The sequence below is a fragment of the Neocloeon triangulifer genome, unplaced genomic scaffold (assembly GCF_031216515.1).
Source record: "Neocloeon triangulifer isolate White Clay Creek 2 clone unplaced genomic scaffold, ASM3121651v1 ptg000010l, whole genome shotgun sequence".
Lineage (NCBI taxonomy): Eukaryota > Metazoa > Arthropoda > Insecta > Ephemeroptera > Baetidae > Neocloeon > Neocloeon triangulifer.
The window spans coordinates 514046-534149 of record NW_026775552.1 but is presented as its reverse complement, the minus strand read 5'-3'; the positions used below and the strand labels follow the sequence as shown (position 1 = coordinate 534149).

Genomic DNA, 20104 nt, shown 5'->3' with positions numbered 1-20104 from the left:
AGCTAAACACAAGCATTACCAACCAAACAGAATTTACTTTATTCTAAATACGTACCAACATTCTGGGCTACATCTGATTGTGAATATTATGGATATGATATATTATGATCAAGATATGATGTCGAAGATAGATAGAGATAGGACGAGTTAGGAGAGAAGTTTAAAAAACAATCCAGTTTCTTCTTTACACAAAATTCTCATCCAAAACAGGTTCAAAATTCGCAAAACGAAAAAATATAATAATAAAAACACTTAAATATATTGTTAATAAAAATATACGTACCTAACTAGCAAAAATTGAGTTAATAGTAATATATTCAAAAATATATTTGCGATAATAAAATATATCAAAGTGGATACTAAAAAAATTAATATTTATTATAAATTTTTGATTTTAATTAGGTTTTTTAATTTTCAATAACAATTTTTAAAAAATTTAAATTATTTCAATAAAGTTTTGGAACGCAAAAAATGTATCAGTAAGTTAAAATCATAAATATTAATTGTAAAAATAGCTTTTTAATTATTATTAAATTTATTATATTTAAAATTTAAACAAATACATCTAAATCTCCATGCATGATTTATAAAAGCTTCCTAAATGTTAATTAAAAATTAAACCGTCATAAAGGAAGGCAAGAAACAATTAGACAAGAGGAAAGATGATGATGTTTGCCGCTGTGCATTTTTTGTGGATGGGATGAGGCCCTTACTATTTCCATGAAGCGCTTTCTGTAGAAGAAATGATATTGATTTAATAAAATCTGTTACTTAATCATCCAATTTTAATAATAAAATTCACTTCATATGACCTTTAACAAGAGATATTGTTAGATGTCAATATCGTCAATATATTTATTGATTATTTTTAATAGCTAATTGAGTATAATTGATAATAATAATATGCGTTAGTTGAAATAATAAGGACTGGTTTTCTTTGTACGACCGCCAAGACCGAACTTCACTTTTTGCTCGGCGTCGTCAGCCTGGGTCGCTTGCGGGATTTTCCAAGAAATCTTGCGATCCTAAATTCTACGTTATTTTTACACCATGCAGCGATGCAGTGGATTATTGAAACACGCCTGACATAAAAAACAAACCCACGCTTTCTTAAGCCTGTGTCTGTTTTCTCAGCTAACAAACTAATTAACATTTATTTGTTGTAATATTTTTCTGATAATGATATTATTATTATTATTATTATTACAGACAGTACCCTAATTTACATTAAAAACAAAATGTAATGTTCAATTTTGGAAAAACATTTTAATTGTTAATATATAAAACATAAAATTCTTTCATGATTAACTAAATCAGTGGAAAAAATCCTATCAAAAAATTATAATTTACTTGGCTATAGTTAGGAAGCTCATAGTGAGCAGCGCAGCGATCAGTATAATTTTATCTGCCGCGCTCCACTTGCAATCAGCGTCAAAATTGAATCCAAAATTAAATGCTACGAGTATCCAAAGAGAACGATGGACAATTAAAGATAATATGAAAAATATTGTCAATTAAAATAAATAAATTACCTTGGAAATGCGATTTCTCACGATATACACAAGATGACTTCTGTTGCTGAGTAATTTGGTGTACAAACGGAAAACCACAAAAAAAACATGGTTAACACAGCATTTAGAGCTGTTTAATATTCACACTGCAAAACTGAAGGAGAATTTAACCTTTAATTTGACGCTTTTTGCTAAAGGAGCGGCATCAGATTCTGGGATTTATCGCGGATTGTGGTCACAAAAAGTTTCCTAACTAACCAAGTTAATTATAAACTTTTGTTAGGATTTTTTTTTATGTTTCCTCTAATAATTAATGAAAATTGTGTTTTATTTTAATGATTGAATTTCCAAAATTGGACAAAAAATCTGAATAAAGAAGGTACTTCATTATCATTAAAAAATATTACAAAAGTTGGTTACAATAAATTGTTGGTAGAGATAAGACACAGGTTTAAGAAAGCGGGGATTTTTTATTGATGCCAGGCGAGTTTTCAACAATCCACTGCATATAAGTGGTGACGTCGGTGTAAAGAGCGTAGAACTTAGGATCGCAAGATTTCTCGCTGCTCCACGGCACATCCCTCAAGCGACCCAGGCTGACGACGCCGCGCAAAAAGTGAAGATCAGGCTCGCGGTCGTACAAAGAAAACCCGCCGCCGCTGTCGCCTTTACACGCGCCGGTGTCTGCGATCGAAATTAAATTAATCCTCAATTAATCCCAAGTATAAGAAAAGTATTTTACTGTTGTGGATGAATCCTGCGCAAAAATTTCCCCTCGGCTTCAAGTGGACGGAGAAGAATAACTTTTTGCTATCGTAGCATTCCTCGTACGACACAATTTTCAGTTCGGCTCTTTGCAGAATGTCCGAGTACGTCTGGTTGGACGTGTGACCCCAGCCGACCACCTTTTCAAAAATCGTAAATTTTAATTCGAGCAAAAGAATTAAATCCTTCTCACCGTGCCCGTCCTGTTGGTGATTTTGTCCAGGTCGTGGTCCGAGTTCCACAAACAAATCGGCCGCACAAATTCAGTAACTTCGACTTCGTCGTCCAATTCAATTAGGGCAATGTCGTTGATGAAACCTCCAGTATAATTGGGGTGCACCACAATATCCAGAACCTTTACATTTTAAATTTATTAATTATGAATGTCTCTATGAATCAGGAGTCACTACATTTTTAAGAAATTGAGTAAATTAGGTGGAAATGGTATAATTAATTTTTTTACCGCGAAATATTGTCGCGAATTTTCATTCTCACTCAGCGAGCTGTGCATCCCGAGCGTCACATATAATTCAGAAATATTATACCGAGGGCCATCATTGCCAACAAGGCAGTGCGCGGCTGCAATTTTTTTATTTTGGAATTTGAAACTTGTTCTAAAAACTGTTAAACTGTTTCTTTTGGAATAATTCAATATGAATTTTCAAATAAATTTCGTTTAAAAGAATAGCATTCAATGTGCTTTACAAATTTACTATCGAAATTTTAAGCTGATGACGTGATTTTTTAATATAAAAATTAAAAGAAAATGTAAATCCAAACCAGTGACAAGAGTCGTTTTGGTGACGAGGGTGGCGCCGCAAAAATCAGGAATATTAACGCCGAGGTTCGTTTCGCGCGACATACTGGCGTGCCAAGGGTGGTGCCCTTTGACCGCATTTCGGCCTCCAACAATGAAACCACCCGCCGGCGCCTTGTCGTCCGTCTCTCTTCTGCTCCGTGGTCGTCTTGGTTGGCGACCGCAATTTTCAAAACTCTGAGTAGCACCGAAATCTGTAGAAACTTTTTTATTTTACTTGATTTCTGGGTTTCAAACGAAAATTTAACCTATTCTCTTCTTTATCAAATCGGGGATTTCTGGCATCATCGCCAGGTTGGCCGACGCAGCAACAATGCGCCTCAAATAAGGTACCAAGTCGAGCCATGCAAGAATATCATTGTTGATTTCATTAGCCATACCAATCGAAGCTCGCAAGTAGAAGCGACCTCGCCGTTCAATGAATAAGAATGACCCTCTATTTGTTGCTACTTGCAAGAGATAAATATATTTAGAAAGAAGTTTTTGTGAATGAAATAATTTACTAACTTATCTTTGAGCCAAAATCCGTGCAGATTGAATTGCCGTAGAGGTCACATTGCCACTTTTTTACTGTACTGTCTTCAAAACACTTTTCTTCTTGTAAGAAATCTGATGATAAACGGGAATTTGGCTGCCATGCAAAATTTAAATAAAAATAAGGTGATTTAAAAAAAATTTTACGCAAAAATTAAGCGTTTCTTTTTGTAATTAAAAAAAGGTGAATCTTTCAGAGTTATATATATTTCAGTTTAAAATAGAATAGGTTTCATGTTGCCCATTTACAATTATAAAACAATTAAAATAACTAACTGGAATGCGTTTATTTAGCATGAAGCACTTAAAATTGGCCAAGAGCAGCACTTAAAATTGAGAGAGATATTGGAAAAATGGCACTTATTCATGCATTATTAATTTTACTTGCCTTGACCACTTTAACATTGGTATGGTAAAACTTTTCCGTCACGTGATCATTTTCGTTTCCGCTGTTCCAGAGGCAGGCAGGCTGCAAGCTCGGCGTGAACTTCAGACTGATGTCAACTTCCCACAGATATATGGACTGTGAGTAAAAACTGCCGATGTTGATGACAACTTTTTTTACGTCAATCACCTCACTCAAATTCGCAAATAAAACCATATGAGTGTGATTAGGAAATATTATCACCCTTTGGCGCAGCAAACCTCTGAACATGTAGCAAGTGTCTTCGTTCCTTTTATCAGCACATTCGCCGCCGAATATTGTTATTTTCTCTTGCGTCTCCTTGAACGTCTCAAGCACGTAAGCGCACCTGTCTGCATTTCAAATTATTTTGCCCAATCGTAACTTTTTCTGCACTACTTCCATTTGTTGTAATGATAGTTCGATCTGACAAAACCACACCGGGGCAAAAACGCCTGTAGAGTAAAACGTGCCACGGAGCGAGTTTTCCGTCATTTTTTCCATACCAATTACCGCAGCCTTTGAAGCTTAAGTTTTCCTTCTCAAAATTAAAGACTAGAAATTCACACACGACAAGTAAAAGTAAATTAGAGAATATTAAACAAGGAAAAAAACATAAATAAGTGTCATGTATTTAAACGCAAACTTTTGCCTGACTTGCGTGCTGGTTTCTTAGTGTTCTGCAGCAAAAGAACGTTACTTTTTACTGCCAATAATTTCTTGATTTTAATACTCCTTTCGTACCAGGTTTTGGGAATCCGGATTTTTTTGATGGGTTGCTCCTAGTCCAGCAGTCGGTGAAGCTCAACTCCTATTACAGAAAATTATTATTTTAAGAAATAATAAATCCTTTTTACCTCAAAATCTTTGTCTAAAGAAATGAAAATAAATTATCGAAAAAAAAAATAGGACTTGGTAATCATTTTGCTAATTCAAATTCATCCTTGTTGCTCAGAATTGAATACATACGTGAAAACATTCTTATTTACATCAAAGTTCATAAAAAAACTCACCTCATTAGCGGCCTCATTCCAATCAAAATCACGAGCTCCAGCAGTGGCAATTAAGATGCAGGCGAGCATCCATAAGTAACTAACCACCTTCTCTCCCATCTTTAATTAATTAAATTTACTTCTGTTCATTATATTTGTATGATAATATGATATAAATAGTGTAAAACTACAGATATGTAAATACTTATTATATATGTACGCAATAGTCTTGAACAGCATTAAAAGTTAGAAGAACTTTTTAGTACTCGTGGAACGTAAGTGACAAGTAGGCGTTATTTCCAGCTTAGTGTTTTTCGCTCATGACATGTGATTCAACTTGATAATTTCTGACACGATCCAAAATAATCAGGCCATATATTAAATGAGAAAAAACAAGTACGAAAAAAAAAGATCTCACTTAATTCTCAGCAAAAAAAAGACACTTTATTACAATTTTTTAATGAAATTTAACAATAAGTGTCATGAACGACGACACTCGCTCGTTTTAAGTTTCAAAACTTTTTCTGATAAGCTGAAATATGCACCTTTAATTTGATTTGAATAATTTAGAGTTTCATTAATCTATTCCTAGACCTTATTATATTTCAGCCAAGACGCGGCAGAAAAGGGGACGTCAAGGCTGGGGTGGTTTCATCGTTGGAGGCCGATAAGTGGAAAGCGAACAAAACACCTTGGCATGCCATTATTTCGCGCACATTTAATCGAGAGTACGATTTTTGCGGAGCCACGCTTAATACCAAAAATGCTCTTGTTTAAATATTAAATTAATGATTTTTTTTGTCAAGATTAGACTGTTTTTCTTAATTCAGAGGTGCGTGTAAAGGCGACAGCGGCGGCGGGTTTTCTTTGTACGACCGCGAGACTGATCTTCACTTTTTGCGCGGCGTCGTCAGCCTGGGTCGCTTGAGGGATGTGCCGTGGAGCACCGAAAAGTCTTCTTGTAACCCTCAATTCTACGCTCTTTACACACCAACGTCACCACTTATATAATTATTTAATCATATATGCGGTGGATTGTGGAAACACGCCTGAAATCAACAAACCAATGTAGCAAAATAAATATAATCTTGTTATTCTTGATTTGTCCAATATATTTAATTAAAATTGAACTGATTGTGAGCAATAAAAATTAGTAAGTTATTTTTTAAATCCATTTTTACTCAATTCATTTGGGAATTAATTTTGAAAACTTCGAAAAATGGGAGTTGTTCAAAATTATTATTTCCAATATAATTTAATTTTTTTTTTCATAAATTGAAAAATGAGATATTTATGTTGATATTTTTTTAAGAATGATTCTGTTTCACATTTCGCTCTCACGTGCAAATTAAATTCCAATCGCTGCAGTTCTATTCCTACAAAAAGAAAATGTGAATGCGCGATAATGATTTTCGTCAAGTTCCACAAACGCTTGGAATTTCCAAGAGAAAATTCTATAGCAACCCACTTTATTTGTGTGTTGGAGAAAGGCATGGAGTCGAGTTGGGCGCCGACAGAGAGAGGCCTTTGGGCCTGGGTCGTGGGGGCCGCGAGTTTCGTGTCCACGGGACTTTGCCTCGGACTTGTTAACTCGTTCGGAGTTTTCTACGCCGCGCTGCAAGAGCGACTCGCGGCCAACGAGATTCCCGAGCCGTCGTCCAAAGCTGGCAAGTTTATTAAAAAATTCAATCACTCTCGGTGCGCTCAAAAATGTCGATTTGCAGCTCTCGTCGGCTCGTTGACGATGGGGGTGCTTTTCGCATTCAGCCCTGCAGCAGGACTGATCGCGGGCGCGATTGGGGCGAGAAAAACGACTCTTCTGGGTGGAGCTGTGGCGTCAATAGGGGTGTTTGCCTCGTCATACCTCATACAAGAAGTAAAATTAATAATTTACTTAGAATAATTTTTATTTCTGCTGAAATTTCACGTTTTATAAAAAATTTATTTAATTAAAATTCTACAAATTAATTGCACTGTTCAATTTAAAATTTTAAACTGATTAGGAAATAAAAATTTTGTATCTCTGATTACAAATCATATAAAAAGTCGATAAATTGTAATTAGAATTTTTGACAGAACTTGGTGTAATTAAAGGAAATTGTCATTATAATTTATATAATTAATTAATATTTAATATCATTATTCTACTTTTTATTAATTAGAAAACTTTGGTAACACACACGGTTTAATTTAGAATTAAATATTTTGATAAATTTTAAAAATGAATTTTTTTTTATTCATTGTCAGAGGTAAATTAAAATTTTGTAAATTTTGGCAAAAAGATACATTAAAAAAAGGTGGAAGAATAAAAATCTTAATTTATCAAAAATTGAGTAATTATTTTATTAAATTAAATTAATTCAAATTCACTATATTTAATTTTTTAATTTTAGGTAGAGCTGCTGTACTTGACGTACGGCGTTCTTTTCGGTCTTGGTGCTTCTCTTTCATACACACCGTCCTTGACGATTTTGGGTCTCTATTTGGAAAGCGAGGTGAATTTGGTGAACGGAATCGTGGCCGTGGCGAGTGCAACCTTCACGGCGATCTTACCTCACGTCCTTGGCCTCTGCATCGCGGCCGGTGGACTCGAGTGGACGCTCAGGCTGGTCGCCGGTCTGCTGCTGTCCGTCGTCCTGGCGGCCCTCACGTTCGTCGTCAGAAGAAATAAAAAACAATCCTTTCGATATGATAATAATTAAGGAAAAAAAATCACTGCACAGGTTCCTCGGGAATCGACGCTGCTGCTGGAGAGCAACTCGAGCACCGCGTCTGCACGGTCCACGCTGCCCCTCATTTGGCACAACAAAAAGTTTCTAACGTGGGTTTCTGCAACGGTGGTGGCGCTCGTCGGATACTACATCCCTTACGTTCACCTGGTAATAAACATTTTAAAAAATAAATAATTATTTTTATTCTAAGTATAATATTTAATTATTTTGCAGCCCAAGTTTGTGTCGATCAATTTCCCGAATCACGATGGATCCGTTTTGATAACTTGCATCGGCGTAGCTTTCGGAGTCGGACGCATAGTGTACGGCCAGGTTTCCAATCTAATCGATGCCAATCGTCTGCTCCTTCAGCAAGTATATGCAAACAATTTATTCTAATTCAATTGATTCACTGTGAAATGTGCAGGTTTCGCTTGTGATTGTCGGCGGGTGCTGTTTGGCGTTGAGCGCGATTTCCGAGTGGTACTGGGCGATCGCGTTGTCCCTGCTGATGGGACTCTTCGACGGCTGCTTCATCAGCCAGATCGCGCCGATCGCGGTCGAGCTGTGCGGGGTCCAAAGTGCCCACCAGGCGGTTGCATTGTACTTCGCAGTGTGCTCCGTCCCCATAGCCCTAGGGCCACCCCTAGCAGGTGTGTATCAGTTTTTAGACAAAATAGAAAAAATATTTGATTTTTGTTTTTTTAAATTTAGGATATCTATTTGACAGAACGGGGACGTACTACTTGCCCTTTGTTCTGGCCAGCGCCCCACTCGTTTCTGGAGGGTTGGCGCTGAGTTTTGTTAAATGTTGCTGAGTCTTTTTTATGAAATTCGGAGATGGAAAATAAACAAAGAATCATTTGTTAATTACTCACTTTTATAATTAATTTGTATAAAAAATTAATGGATAAATTGTATAAGTAACGAAATACAATCTTTTATTTGCTCCAACTTGAGATCAGATCCAAAGCTCCTCCAGTAATCCAGTAAATTCTAAATTTATACTTTTCCTTGAGAGATGCTGAATAATTGTTTTCTTTTTGCACAACAAACTCAATTTCCCACTGCTTCTGTTAATCAGGAATAAGCTGTAGCGGACAAGGCCTCCTCCAAGTTTCAAGAAGAAAGAAACAGCCCAAATTCTTTAAGCTGCCTGATGCCTGTCCGTCTTGTTTGGCAAAATTCAACTTATAAATTTATGCTCTTTTTACTTGGTATGAAATTAAGATGGAAATCAATATTTGCTTGTTAATCACTATTTTGCTTAAGTTGCAAATCATTTTTATTACAAATACGTAATCAGTGGTACGCTTGATACAAGCTACCAGAAACATTCAAACAGGACAAATCCAAGCCTACCTAACTTATATCAAAAGCTTACGAAATGTAGTAGAAGACGTTGAGGTCGTTGTCGTCCCTCCGCAGATACTTGTGCTCGATCAGCCACTCCACCTGCTCTTTGATCATCTTCTTCGTGGGCAGGAACATGTTCTTGAGAATGTCGACCAGTTCGACCTGCAGTTGAGCATTTGTGATTTTCTTCCTCATCTTGAGAATCTTGATGATCGCCTCCTGCAAAAATTCAGTGTTGAGTTAATGAACTTTGGTAAAATACGTTCAAAATTGCGTACTTGGACTCTCAAAATCCTGAGCTGCACAATGCCTTCGTTGTCCTCCTCCCGACTTCTTTCGGTCGACAACTGCAGCCGGCCAATCAAATTGATCTTTCCTCTCTTCTGCGACTTATTGCTTTTTCTGAAAATTATTATCAATGAACTACCCAGACCGAAATAATTGACTCTTACACAAGACAGAAGTCTTGGTTGATCCAAAAGGTTGTGCCTAAATCAAAGTCTTTGGCTGAAGTGACTGCAGGCTCGTAGACTAAAACTTGCTTCTTCAATTTCGGGAATGCGACAAGAGACTGCAGAAGCGAAATGTCAGAAAAAGGAAAACCGTTACAAATATAAACACTGACCCAGAGAGTTCTTTTCAGTTCAGGATCAGGCAATTCAGTTGCAAGTCTCAGGTTCTCGTAGGTAATGTGGTCATGAGAACGTTGGTTCCACGCAAACAGAACAGCCATTTGAAAAGTGGTGACGTCGAGATCAAAACAGCCGACATCATTTGAAAATGTTATCTGATCAAAAAATAAATTACTTCCAAAAATTTGTTGCAAATAACTCGGAATTTACAGTTCCATTGGACATGTGGTGGTACCACTGCAGTTTACGGCCACTGTGTTTCTTTTTGTAAAAGTCCTCCACCTCTGGAATGTAGTCCTCCAGTTCCAGTGGCAGCGACACGGCCACCCTCTCACTACCCCTGGCCCAGGCACCAGCGTTCAGGATTTTAATACTAATAGAATCTGCACAGACAATTAACATTCTCAAATTCATTCCTAATTTTAAACTCTTAACACTTCACCTGCCAAACTGCCCTTGGACGCTCTGTACTCGTCTTTGAACTGCGAATTCAAATCTTCGCTGACTTTGATGTCTTGAAACATTCGAGCCAGTTTGTTGACAAAGTCTGCAGGCATACCCACCTCCCTTAGCCTGAAACCAAATCAATTCAAAATAAAATTTTCTAATTGACAAATTCAGGCTGAAACTGACCATTCGACCATGCTTTCCTCCTTGTCAGAATCAGCCGAGGTGTCGAGAATCAATCTTCTGGTCAAGTGAGCCTTGTGGTACCTCATGAAGACATCCTTGTTTTGAATGTACTTCAACACCAGCAGCTGCAAGTGTGCGATAATTAAGAGAATCATTTGGAACAAAATAACATTGGTATTTGTAATAATAATTAATTTTTGATAATAAAACTAACCACATCTCTGAGTTTGGCCTCAATTTCGTCCGAAGTCAGTCGTTTGCTCAAAGGAGTCCTCCTGAGCAGCATGTCGCAGTAATTGGCCAGCAATTCCGGACACTTTGACTCAGGCTGGGTTTTGACAACTCCGCTCTGCAAATCAGAAACATTTCAACCTCGATCCAGCCAAAGATGATTTTTTCCCCACGAACCTGCTTAGACGGCAAGTCCAGTTTGAACACTTGAGTGTCGTTCACAACACGCTTGAAGGCTTTGTCTCGGACCGTGAGGAATCTGGGGTCGTCGCCAAAAGCGTCCGTCACCAGGGTGCTGAATCTCGTGAACAGATCCAAGAGGTGCTCCACGTACTTTTCAGAGTCTTGTGTGACCTGCTCGGCAGAAGCAAACATGTCCGCAAGGCCAGAGGACACAATGTGCTGCTCCAGGTCGCTCAGCATCGGAGTGACCCCTTCGTGTACACGGTCCATCAGCTTGAACATGAGTTTCAACTCGTTGATGGCCGACATTACCGACACTTCTGCGAATAATTTCAAATATCAAGATTAAACTTGAATTTAAAGCTCAAATTATCTTACTGTCGGTCTCGTTGGCCTTGATCAACATCTTGGGACACTCTGCTAAGATTGTGGTTTTGAAATGTGTAACAATTGTGTTGACGCAGGTATTCACTAACTAGAATCAAAACCTTAGACTAGAAATAATTTCTATATTGATTGTATTATTTTACCACTCGGACAGATTCGTCACACTCGAGGTATTTTTTGGCCCGAACTTCCTCCTCCCTCAGCTTCAGCTCGGCGTACCGCATGTAGTTCTGCACTCCGTTGCTGCCAAGGTACTGGGCACACGTGACCTTGTAGAAGGTCTCTGTCGACTCCATATACGCCCTTTCAAAGTTCTCTCTGTAAATCTGCAGCTTGTCCTCAAAATTGGAGCAGAGATTCACTGAAAATGAGCAAATTGGGACCAAAGAATTTGATGAAAATCCCAAGACAAACCGTAAGACTCGCGAACACCGATCACAAGTTGAGAATCAAAAGCTTCGCCGTTCCTTTCCGACTGGACCAGTTTCATCGCCGAATCTTGAAGACGCTGCTTGATGTTTGAGAAAATACTCAAGTTCCACGAATCCAGCATCAGCTGTTGCATTAAATTTGTTAATTTTGAATTGTCAATAAATTTAATTGATCCTACTTTGCGAATGATGTGTTCGTCGTGGTGTGGCTTTTTGCCGTTGTTTGTTGGCTGCTTGAGAAGGGCGGCTTCGAGGTGCTTGAAAGGCGCCGGCAAGTAGCTGCTCTGGGTCAGGAAACGTCTCCACTCGACGATGTACGCCTTCAACAGGGCCTCGTCCTCTTTGTGGGCCAAAACTCTCTGTTCAAAATATGTAATCATAAAACTATAAAAAAATTAAAATTCAAAATAATTTTACCAGCTGCGCCTTTTGTATGAAATCAATTATGTCCTCTTGAAGAGAATCTTTGATTTTGTTTGTGCCCTTGTCGTCCCACTGACACACGGCGTAGACGCTGTAGAAAAGGTCATGGTACTCTTGTTGCGTGACCGTCTCCTGATTCAAAAGTTTCAGAATTGTCGGGCGCATGTCGGGCCATTTCTCTTCATACGTGGGCTGGTCATTCTGCAGAAGGAAATTGTGTTTATTTCGCATTAACAACAGCGCTGAAGAAAAAATTGGGAAATTTCGAGGCCGTCGGAAAAATGGACCACATTTGACAGCAACGAAAATGGGCAGTTCCAAGAAATTCAACTCCGCTCGGTTTTGGGAGCGAGATTTGAAGGGAAGAACGTTGCCGGAACACGTTTTTCAACTCGAAACGCAAACTTCGAGGTTTACCTTTCGCATTAATGTTGGAACCGACGTCGTAGTCATGATGGCATGGGCAAATTTCGGTCGGTCGTCTGAAAAATCTAGCGCAGATTTTCGGGACTGAGCGCCATAATGGTTATTTAGTCGTCGGCTTTCGGCTTTCACTGGCTGTTGTGGCGCGTGCGACACCTTCGATTGGCGCCGAACTAAAATTTCAAATTTTTGTGGCGCGAAATAAAATTCTTTCCTGAAAATTTAAATAAATACATCATAATTTAATATTTTTAAGATATATTTCTTTTAAATAAATTATTTTCATAATTTCTTTAATAAAGTATAAATTTAAAAATTAATTAACCCACCGAATATTTTTCAAATACCATCACAAAGTCAGTGAAGATTTTCACTGTAAAAAAAAAAAAAAAAAAAACGGGTTTCAAGCACTTAGCTGCTTTTTATTTCCAATATATCTCATAAGTGTCTGCAATAATGGTTCAGAGATAAAATATTTCATATTTTACGCATCAACAAATCTTCAACATTTTCTCCAGTACATTTTTTACTCCACATAATTATAGAAGACCACTCAAAGGATGATGCAAAGCTTTGAAGGATTGCTATTGCGCAAATCGTGAGCAACTGCTTTCATTATTTTGTATTCTTCTTCTCTTGAGTTTTAAACGGCGAAACCTTGCTTTTATTATCACAAATATACAATCTAAGTCTTATATTACCTGCTCGCTAACAATTGCATCACCTTTGGGCAGCAAAACGCATTAAAATTGTGCAACGCACTTCTCGTTATTTTCTTGTACAAAAATATCTTCCTGATTACAAATTAAGCATTCCAGGCGCAAAAACCCCAATGCTGAGACAAATATTTCAAGTTCATTCTCATCCGATTTGTGTTCCATTTATGATGTGATCGATTTGGAAAGTTTTGATATGAGAAACTAAAGGCGGAGGAGATCAAAACGGAACAAATTTTCAGCGGCTCATATCACAAGGAAAATCCGAAAGGACCACAGAAAAATCTCAACTGTGATGTGATGAAAGCGGAGCAAATTATAGTTCAACTGGTAAAGATTTACGGAAACATCAAATTTACATAAACAGATGCAAAACAAATTTGACTCGAAAAGTAGGATACATTTATCAAAAATGCAGTTTTCGGCACTGCAAGGTACTACACACAAAGGAATCGGGTTTGCATGCTAATATCCTCACAAACTTCTTTTCCTCTTGACTGAGCCCGGCCGCTCAGCCAATCAAGAGACAAAGTGCTTCCTGCCTTTGATCTTGGTGATGATGTTGCTGATCTTCAGGGCTGGTCCCAGTTTCAGTCCCATGTACTTCATCATCATGTCGGAATTCAACAGCAACAGGGCTTTGCCATCAATTTCCTGAATTGGAAAAAATTATTTTCGAATTTAACAAGTCTTTGAGGTAAAATTACATGTTTTCTGAAAATATCAGAGTGCGACCCAAGCAATGGGTCCGTATACGAGATGTGATTGATGACGTCCTCAATAGTCCACTCGATCACTTCAGTGGGAAGTTTCGGAGGTCCGTCCAAGGGGGTGGTAGAAGTCGCTGCTTCCAGTTCAGCTGAATTTTTGATTTTGTTATATTTTAAATTAAAAATTAATTTAATTTGCTTACTCGGCACACTCTTCCGTGACTGCTTGCTAGGAGAGGGCTGGAAATCACTTGGTGACGTGGGGACCTGCTGGGCAGGGCTTGGTGGAGTCTTGGACGGAGGCGGCGCCTCCGAGGAAGGCCAACGCCTCTTGTTGGGGGCTGGTTTGGTGCTGCTGTTGCCTTGGGCAACTTGTTTCTTATTCGCAGCTAAGAACAAAAGTGTGAATACAAAAATGTACAAAAAAAAACCTTCTTGTCATACCTGGTGCAGTCTTTTCTTGGGTGCACTTGGAGCAGATGAAGTCTGGCCGAGCGGCTCTCCTGGAGAAAAGGTTTTCACAACATCGCAAGTCCTCCAAGAACACTTCAACAAAATTCCAAAAGGCCTCGGCCGTTTCAACCACAGGCAGCCGAACACTCGTCTTCTGGTCCGAGGCTACTACCGAAATTAATCATTGAAGATTATTTCAAACGATGCAACATTAAATCTTACTTCTGATGTAAACTTTTCCCACTCCCTGTCTCACCAAGCCGTAAACCTGCCTCGGGTCAATGGCCGCATCGACCAAAGCTTGGATGCTCTTTTCCAGAACACGATTTATGTTTCCCGGGCCAAAGGTAGACGGAAACTTGGCAATCTGATAATAACCAAGAGTTAGGTTTCCAATTTATTATGAAAAATTATACTTCCTACCTTTTTGGGATCCAAGAATGGCCCACATTTGCACAAATTGCTAACCAACACAGTCACCGAATTGATGTTTCCGTTGAGGCTGTTTTCTGATTCTGGGGAGGAAGGATTGCCAGACGTGTCTGGTTCTGTGACTGTGATGTTGTTGTTCAGAGGAGATTTGGGTTCCTGCTTTGTCTCCTCTTTTTTCAATGCATTCTCTGTCGCAGGTGATGGCAGGGAGTTTGTTTGCTTAGCAGGTGCAGGAGGAGAGGCAACTTCTGCTGCGGCAACAGGAGTCGCCGCGGCTGGAGTGTTTGCCTTGGACTTGACACGACTAGAGCCGGAAACAGCTGAAAATGATGACAATAATTAAATTTCCAATCCAGTACGATCACAGAAAGAGTTACCAATAGTGATCAATTTAAATGATGCTTTAGGAATTATAATTTTAAATCCAACTCCGATTGAGCAATAATTCACAAGACTTTACACAAAGAATAAACGATTTTAAGGAAACGAAAGATTAAGAAGCAAAGTTACAGGGTGGGGTTAAAAGGAAAAGGCGAGTAAATTGCAAATGAACGTTAATACAAACCAAAACGACACCTTTATACCTTGGTACAGACCTTTGTTTCCGGGAGGTTGGAGAGGGTGGCCACTTTTCTGGCACCAACCTACAGGAAATATGTCGGTAGAGTCGTACCGACACCAGTAGTCGAAAGCGCCGCGCCAACCATCAAATGTGATGTGGATCATGTCCCCTTTCACTTCCCCAACCGTGGCCACGCAAATCAGGAGTGGGTTTTTCTTGTCGACCGCCTCCAGTTTCATCCCAACCTTGAATCAAATGCAAATGTAAAAAAGACTAATGGGGCAAATCAACTTGGCCAACCTCGAAGTTGTTCGATGTTGGCCTCGGAGGGTGCTTTTTGAAAACATCCTTCGGAGCCTGCACAGCCCCGGCCAGGATTTTCTGTTGAAAGGTGGGCCAGGAGGAAACATTCATTCTGAAGCCCAGAGGCGGCTGCAAAATCCCTCCGTGGGCTTTGCAGTGTCCAGCCGGGAAAATCTCGTTCGAGTCGACTAGCCTCCAGAAATCGTTCTTGTTGTCAGAGCCGTCCAGCCGCAAACGAAGTCTGGGACCCAAAGTTCCCACCACCGTTGCTATGCAAGTCGAATCCAAGTTCCTCGGGTCTTTGGCTTCCAACTTCATGCCGAGTTTGAACTCATTTGCTGGTGGGTCAGGCCATTGCTGCAGGAGGAATTTAAATTTAAAACCTTTTACTTATTTTCAAGAACTGATTACATAATAAATCAAGGAGGCACAAATTGTTTTAATTTTTTTGTGTACTGACCCTGAAGCATCGAGCTGGAGCAGCCTTGCTGTTGGTCTCGGCCAAGTAGGAAACCCAGTCAAAATTCCCGTACTCGTTGGGCATTATGTTTGAAACTCCCGACAGGCCGGGCTTCCTCCCTGCAGTTGTGGGTGTGGATTCGCCGTTTTTCTTCAGCTCTATCTTTCTGTACTTGTTGAGGCAGGCGTCGTTGCAGAAAAGCTTGGCCGTCTGGTCTGCAACCTCCCATTTGACTGGGGTGCCTCGAATCACCTCCTTGCATTGCAGGCAAGTTCCCTAAAATAAAATTTGGTTACATAAGCGCAATTCTCAAAGTAATTCATTATGTAATGCAAATAAACTTCATTTTTCTCTTATTTTGAGAGGACAAAAATTTTAAGATAATTTAAATTGTGATCAAGAATAATACTAACTTTGGCCATGGCCTTCCTGAACTCGGCCAAACATGTCTCAGCGCAAAACTCCTTTTTTCCATTCGGTGTTGGAAAAACGTAGAGAAGCGGCTGTTTGTTTTCGCCGCACCATGTGCAGCATGCTTTTGGCTTCGGAGGTCGCCCTGATAAATAAATTGTTATTAGATTTTTTTTTTTAATCTAACAAACAAAACTTTGTTCTAGATAGGAATTAATTTCATACCTCTAGGTTTGGGAGTCGTGACGACTGTGGTGGACATGATGCCTAACGAAACCTGGAAAAAGAGATTTCAATCATAGGAGACAATAGGAGAGAAAAACAAGTCGACGGAATCGAAGTTGATATCACAATCATTGATAACGTCACTGTACGGCCCGATGACGACGGGTTAACAGGATTTTCAGCAATGGAAAGACCAACCCCCTCAGGACAATCCCACCTCGTCATAAAGCGGCCCGAAACCCCTCTGGACACTCACCGGTCGCTGTGCCTATCACTCCTTCGGGTCACTTTTGTCCAAATCTAGCCAAGTTCGAGTCGGAATCAAGCATGCAGGCTTTTCGTGGAGAATTTCGGCTCGGTGTTTTTTCCTACGCACAATCGGATTGAGCGTCAACAGCGGCGTCGGCCATGTTAAACGGAAACTTCTGTTTACTGTTTTTGCCAACCTTTCAGTAAAATCGTTTTCGCCACGAAATATAAATATGGAACCGGACTTAATTACAAGTAAAACAAAAATTTACGTAATAAAATTTAAATTGATTATGTTTTATAAAGTTTTTATACAAATTGAAACAAATTTATAAGACATAAGATGAAGCTAATATTTTTGTTAGGTTGGCGACTTTTTCACTAATGAGCGTGCGCGGCTTTTGAGCGGCTTCGGTAGTTACGCCCCCTTTCTTAAGACTGGGAATTTGTTGACAACAACAAAAGTGTACATATGATAGAAAAAAGCACAAAAAGCTGCAGATTTTTTTAGCTTTAAATTAAGCATTAAATTCCATGTTCGAAGGAAAATAGTCGCATTTCCTTGCTTTGTCAAAATTTTAAAAATGGAAAAGTATTTGAAGAGGAAGAAAATCTATCTGAACAAAGGTGAACAGCAATTGGATTTGGCTCTATCAGAGGATGGCGAGCCCGGAGAGGCTCTTTCAGTTTCTCCGAGCGTTTCTCCAAACTTGGTCGCTCCCGTAGCCGCAAAGAAATCCAAAGGGGAAGGTACGTACTCAGTACATGCGCATTGATTATTTATTTTATTACACAATTTTATTTTCATATAATGCCTTCTATTTTCTCTGCTTGTCAAATACACTAAATTGATTCTCAAATTTGAAATTTAGCAGCAGCCAAGAAAAAACCTGCATCCGTACGGAAAAGCTCGAGGAGGTCTAGGTCATCTATGGACATCGTAGAAGATGACCTTTTTAGTAAAATTTATATGGACTCGTTACAAAACAATTAAAATATTATTTTAGTGGACACACCTGATGTTGGCTTGGCCGAGGAGTTGATTCCTGAAATTCCTGAAGAAACTGTGGAGACCATAGAGGAGACTGTTGGTGAAGAGAAATTTGATGAAATACCTGAAAGTACGGTGTAAATATTTTTTCAAAAAGTAATAAAACCCTTGTCACTATAGTGGGTGCTGATTTGTTGGTACCAACGTTTGCTGAAGAGAAGCCTAAAAAGAAACCAACAAATCCATCAAAGAAAAGTGCTCCGGTAAGTGCACAGCATCAAGCAGAGAGCGAGGAGGATCTTGTTTCTCCAAGTAAGACGTCGCAATTTTTATAAGAATGTCCTCAATCTTATTGTATCTGCAGAACTTGAGGTCACTGGCGTTTCGCGCTCTGGTCGTGTGAGGAAGAAATCCTCAAAACTCACCGACTTCAAGTCTCCGGATGAAATTGATCCCCGTTACAAACGGAAGAGTGAAAAAGGGACTTTTGACAGTTCCACCACAGATAGTCCAGCAGCAGCAGCTCCGTCTACACCAAAGAGTAAGAAAAGCACCAAGAAGGCACCTTCTGTGACTCCCCCCGCACCTCCTCCTCCTGCGGCACCACCGGTGGAAGAGGAATTCTTCATGTCCAAAGAAGAATTGGTGGAGGAGGAAGAGATTGTCTTTCCTCATGACGCTCACTTGGACACCGACTCTGACACGGAAATTCATCACACAGAGGAAGTGGTGGAGGACGATGACCATCTCAGTGACGATTCCGCAGAAGGAGGTTTGTCCTCAATTTTTCATCACTTAATTTAATTCAAATTGTATTTAGACCATGCTGTGGTCCATGATGAGCTCGATGAGGATGAAATTGATGACGACGATGATGACGAACCTCAATTTGTTGTTGACGAATCTCCCAGACCGAAGCAAACTAACCAGGTTTGGATGGAACAGAAATTATTGCAGGAGTTGAATTAAAAATTTGCCCTTAACATAGGCTATGTCTTTGTACATGATGGAAAAATCGAGGAAGAAACTGGTTGTGAAAGACGGAAAAGTGGTTGGACGGCAAAAGGCTCAGAGGAAAGATAAAGGGGTAGATCTATAATTTAAAAATAATTTAAAACCCCTAATCATTTTATTTTATTGATTTAGAAAACAAGATACACAGCTTACATGTTGTGGGCTAAGCAAGCGCGCAAAGATGCACTGAAGTTCGATCCAGACATGGGTAATAAATAATTGTGAAGACTGAATCCCTTTTTTACCTAATGTATTTCTAGACTTCTCATCCACGAGCAAGAAATTAGGAGAAATGTGGAGTTTGGTGCCCACAAGTGAGAAATTGTCCTGGAGGCGCCGCGCCAAAAGGTTGTCGGCCAAGCAGAAGCTGGAGGAACACCGAGCGTTGGCCCAGGGCCAGCAGCGGAAGCTCAAAAACACTGCTCCTCCACCCCAACCTAAGCCGTCTCCCACCAAGTAATGCTCGCAATTCCCTCCCTTATAAGTTTATAACATATTTTCATAGGCCGAAGCCAGACAGGCGTGGTCAGGGTCAGCTCAACACCCTGGCGGCGGCAGCGGCTGTGGCCCAACAGCAACAACAGATGCAACTTTCGCAGCAGCAACAACTTCAAAATGCACTTGCGGCGGCAGCTTCGGAAGTCTCGTGAGTTTCTCGCACAAATTTAATTCTCAGTCAGATGTGAATTGTCCAGAAGGAGTCCGGTCAAATCGAGTCCTGGAGATCCTCACGCGGCTGTCTTGTTCAAACCTGTGACCACAAATCCTGTGGATGTGGCCGCGCACCTGAAGCTGTTGGGCGAGTCCTTGTCCAACATCGGCGAGCGCCTCAAAGAGCACGAAGTAGTATAAAGACCGTGGTTGTTGTTAAACTAGTTTGCTTATAATTACTTTTGCAGGGTCAAATTGCCGTCTCCGGGAGCGTTTCGGTCCTTTTGGACTCTTTGATCTGTGCCATGGGCCCTCTCATTTGCCTCACCCAACAAATTCCAGAATTCAACGTTTGCCCGCAAGAGCAGCTGGCACAAATTTTGGACAACATTGCCTACATCATGCCAGGCCTCTAGAGTTTACAATTTTAAACTGTACAGTCTCTTATCAAATAAAGTTATTTGGAGTTTTTAATTCTAAGAAAATCTGCTTTTT

The 20104-nt window shown here is 39.6% G+C and overlaps 5 protein-coding genes across 15 annotated transcripts; 2 read left to right on the top strand and 3 right to left on the bottom strand.

Annotated features, from left to right (window-relative positions):
- Nucleotides 1–460: 460 nt before the first annotated feature.
- LOC132195667 (uncharacterized) lies at nucleotides 461–5315 on the bottom strand. 6 transcript variants are annotated; one of them, XM_059617815.1, is made up of 13 exons: nucleotides 5228–5315; nucleotides 5044–5142; nucleotides 4775–4841; nucleotides 4430–4585; nucleotides 4016–4383; nucleotides 3601–3724; nucleotides 3342–3542; nucleotides 3057–3287; nucleotides 2740–2855; nucleotides 2470–2631; nucleotides 2254–2416; nucleotides 1533–2195; nucleotides 461–732 (listed from the first exon to the last, which is right to left on the bottom strand). In XM_059617815.1, the coding sequence occupies exons 2-12, from the start codon at nucleotides 5140–5142 to the stop codon at nucleotides 1963–1965; spliced, it is 1920 nt and encodes a 639-aa protein (XP_059473798.1). In that variant the 5' UTR covers nucleotides 5228–5315; the 3' UTR covers nucleotides 461–732; nucleotides 1533–1962. The 6 variants fall into 6 exon arrangements, with proteins under 6 accessions (XP_059473798.1, XP_059473802.1, XP_059473799.1 ...); XM_059617819.1 differs by having other exon boundaries at nucleotides 4016–4201; nucleotides 4256–4383; nucleotides 5044–5308; XM_059617816.1 differs by having other exon boundaries at nucleotides 5044–5164; nucleotides 5228–5285.
- Nucleotides 5316–6485: 1170 nt separating this feature from the next.
- On the top strand, nucleotides 6486–8622 carry LOC132195621 (monocarboxylate transporter 10-like). Its single transcript, XM_059617736.1, has 7 exons — nucleotides 6486–6689; nucleotides 6747–6898; nucleotides 7416–7679; nucleotides 7746–7901; nucleotides 7968–8108; nucleotides 8161–8386; nucleotides 8448–8622. The coding sequence occupies exons 1-7, from the start codon at nucleotides 6515–6517 to the stop codon at nucleotides 8549–8551; spliced, it is 1218 nt and encodes a 405-aa protein (XP_059473719.1). The 5' UTR covers nucleotides 6486–6514; the 3' UTR covers nucleotides 8552–8622.
- Nucleotides 8623–8729: 107 nt separating this feature from the next.
- Nucleotides 8730–12551, bottom strand: LOC132195620 (cullin-5). Its single transcript, XM_059617735.1, has 15 exons — nucleotides 12427–12551; nucleotides 12004–12210; nucleotides 11766–11945; nucleotides 11570–11711; nucleotides 11299–11516; nucleotides 11147–11243; nucleotides 10763–11088; nucleotides 10569–10703; nucleotides 10355–10479; nucleotides 10164–10294; nucleotides 9932–10104; nucleotides 9715–9876; nucleotides 9542–9660; nucleotides 9368–9491; nucleotides 8730–9308 (listed from the first exon to the last, which is right to left on the bottom strand). The coding sequence occupies exons 1-15, from the start codon at nucleotides 12460–12462 to the stop codon at nucleotides 9114–9116; spliced, it is 2370 nt and encodes a 789-aa protein (XP_059473718.1). The 5' UTR covers nucleotides 12463–12551; the 3' UTR covers nucleotides 8730–9113.
- Nucleotides 12552–12835: 284 nt separating this feature from the next.
- LOC132195757 (polycomb protein Scm) lies at nucleotides 12836–17140 on the bottom strand. Of its 3 annotated transcripts, none has more exons than XM_059617943.1 (12): nucleotides 16961–17140; nucleotides 16705–16756; nucleotides 16482–16624; nucleotides 16069–16344; nucleotides 15606–15965; nucleotides 15328–15550; nucleotides 14735–15063; nucleotides 14534–14678; nucleotides 14303–14479; nucleotides 14062–14247; nucleotides 13856–14007; nucleotides 12836–13802 (listed from the first exon to the last, which is right to left on the bottom strand). In XM_059617943.1, the coding sequence occupies exons 2-12, from the start codon at nucleotides 16739–16741 to the stop codon at nucleotides 13668–13670; spliced, it is 2163 nt and encodes a 720-aa protein (XP_059473926.1). In that variant the 5' UTR covers nucleotides 16742–16756; nucleotides 16961–17140; the 3' UTR covers nucleotides 12836–13667. The 3 variants fall into 3 exon arrangements, with proteins under 3 accessions (XP_059473926.1, XP_059473927.1, XP_059473928.1); XM_059617944.1 differs by having other exon boundaries at nucleotides 14303–14476; XM_059617945.1 differs by having other exon boundaries at nucleotides 15340–15550.
- Nucleotides 16877–20088, top strand: LOC132195758 (HMG box-containing protein 4). 4 transcript variants are annotated; one of them, XM_059617949.1, is made up of 12 exons: nucleotides 16877–17703; nucleotides 17829–17912; nucleotides 17961–18074; nucleotides 18125–18256; nucleotides 18309–18716; nucleotides 18765–18874; nucleotides 18933–19031; nucleotides 19091–19166; nucleotides 19219–19414; nucleotides 19464–19604; nucleotides 19654–19804; nucleotides 19858–20088. In XM_059617949.1, exons 1-12 carry the CDS (start codon nucleotides 17538–17540, stop codon nucleotides 20023–20025), a joined length of 1845 nt encoding a protein of 614 aa, XP_059473932.1. In that variant the 5' UTR covers nucleotides 16877–17537; the 3' UTR covers nucleotides 20026–20088. The 4 variants fall into 4 exon arrangements, with proteins under 4 accessions (XP_059473932.1, XP_059473929.1, XP_059473931.1 ...); XM_059617946.1 differs by having other exon boundaries at nucleotides 16879–17703; nucleotides 17826–17912; XM_059617948.1 differs by having other exon boundaries at nucleotides 16880–17703; nucleotides 17826–17912; nucleotides 19657–19804.
- The last annotated feature ends 16 nt before the right edge of the window (nucleotides 20089–20104 follow it).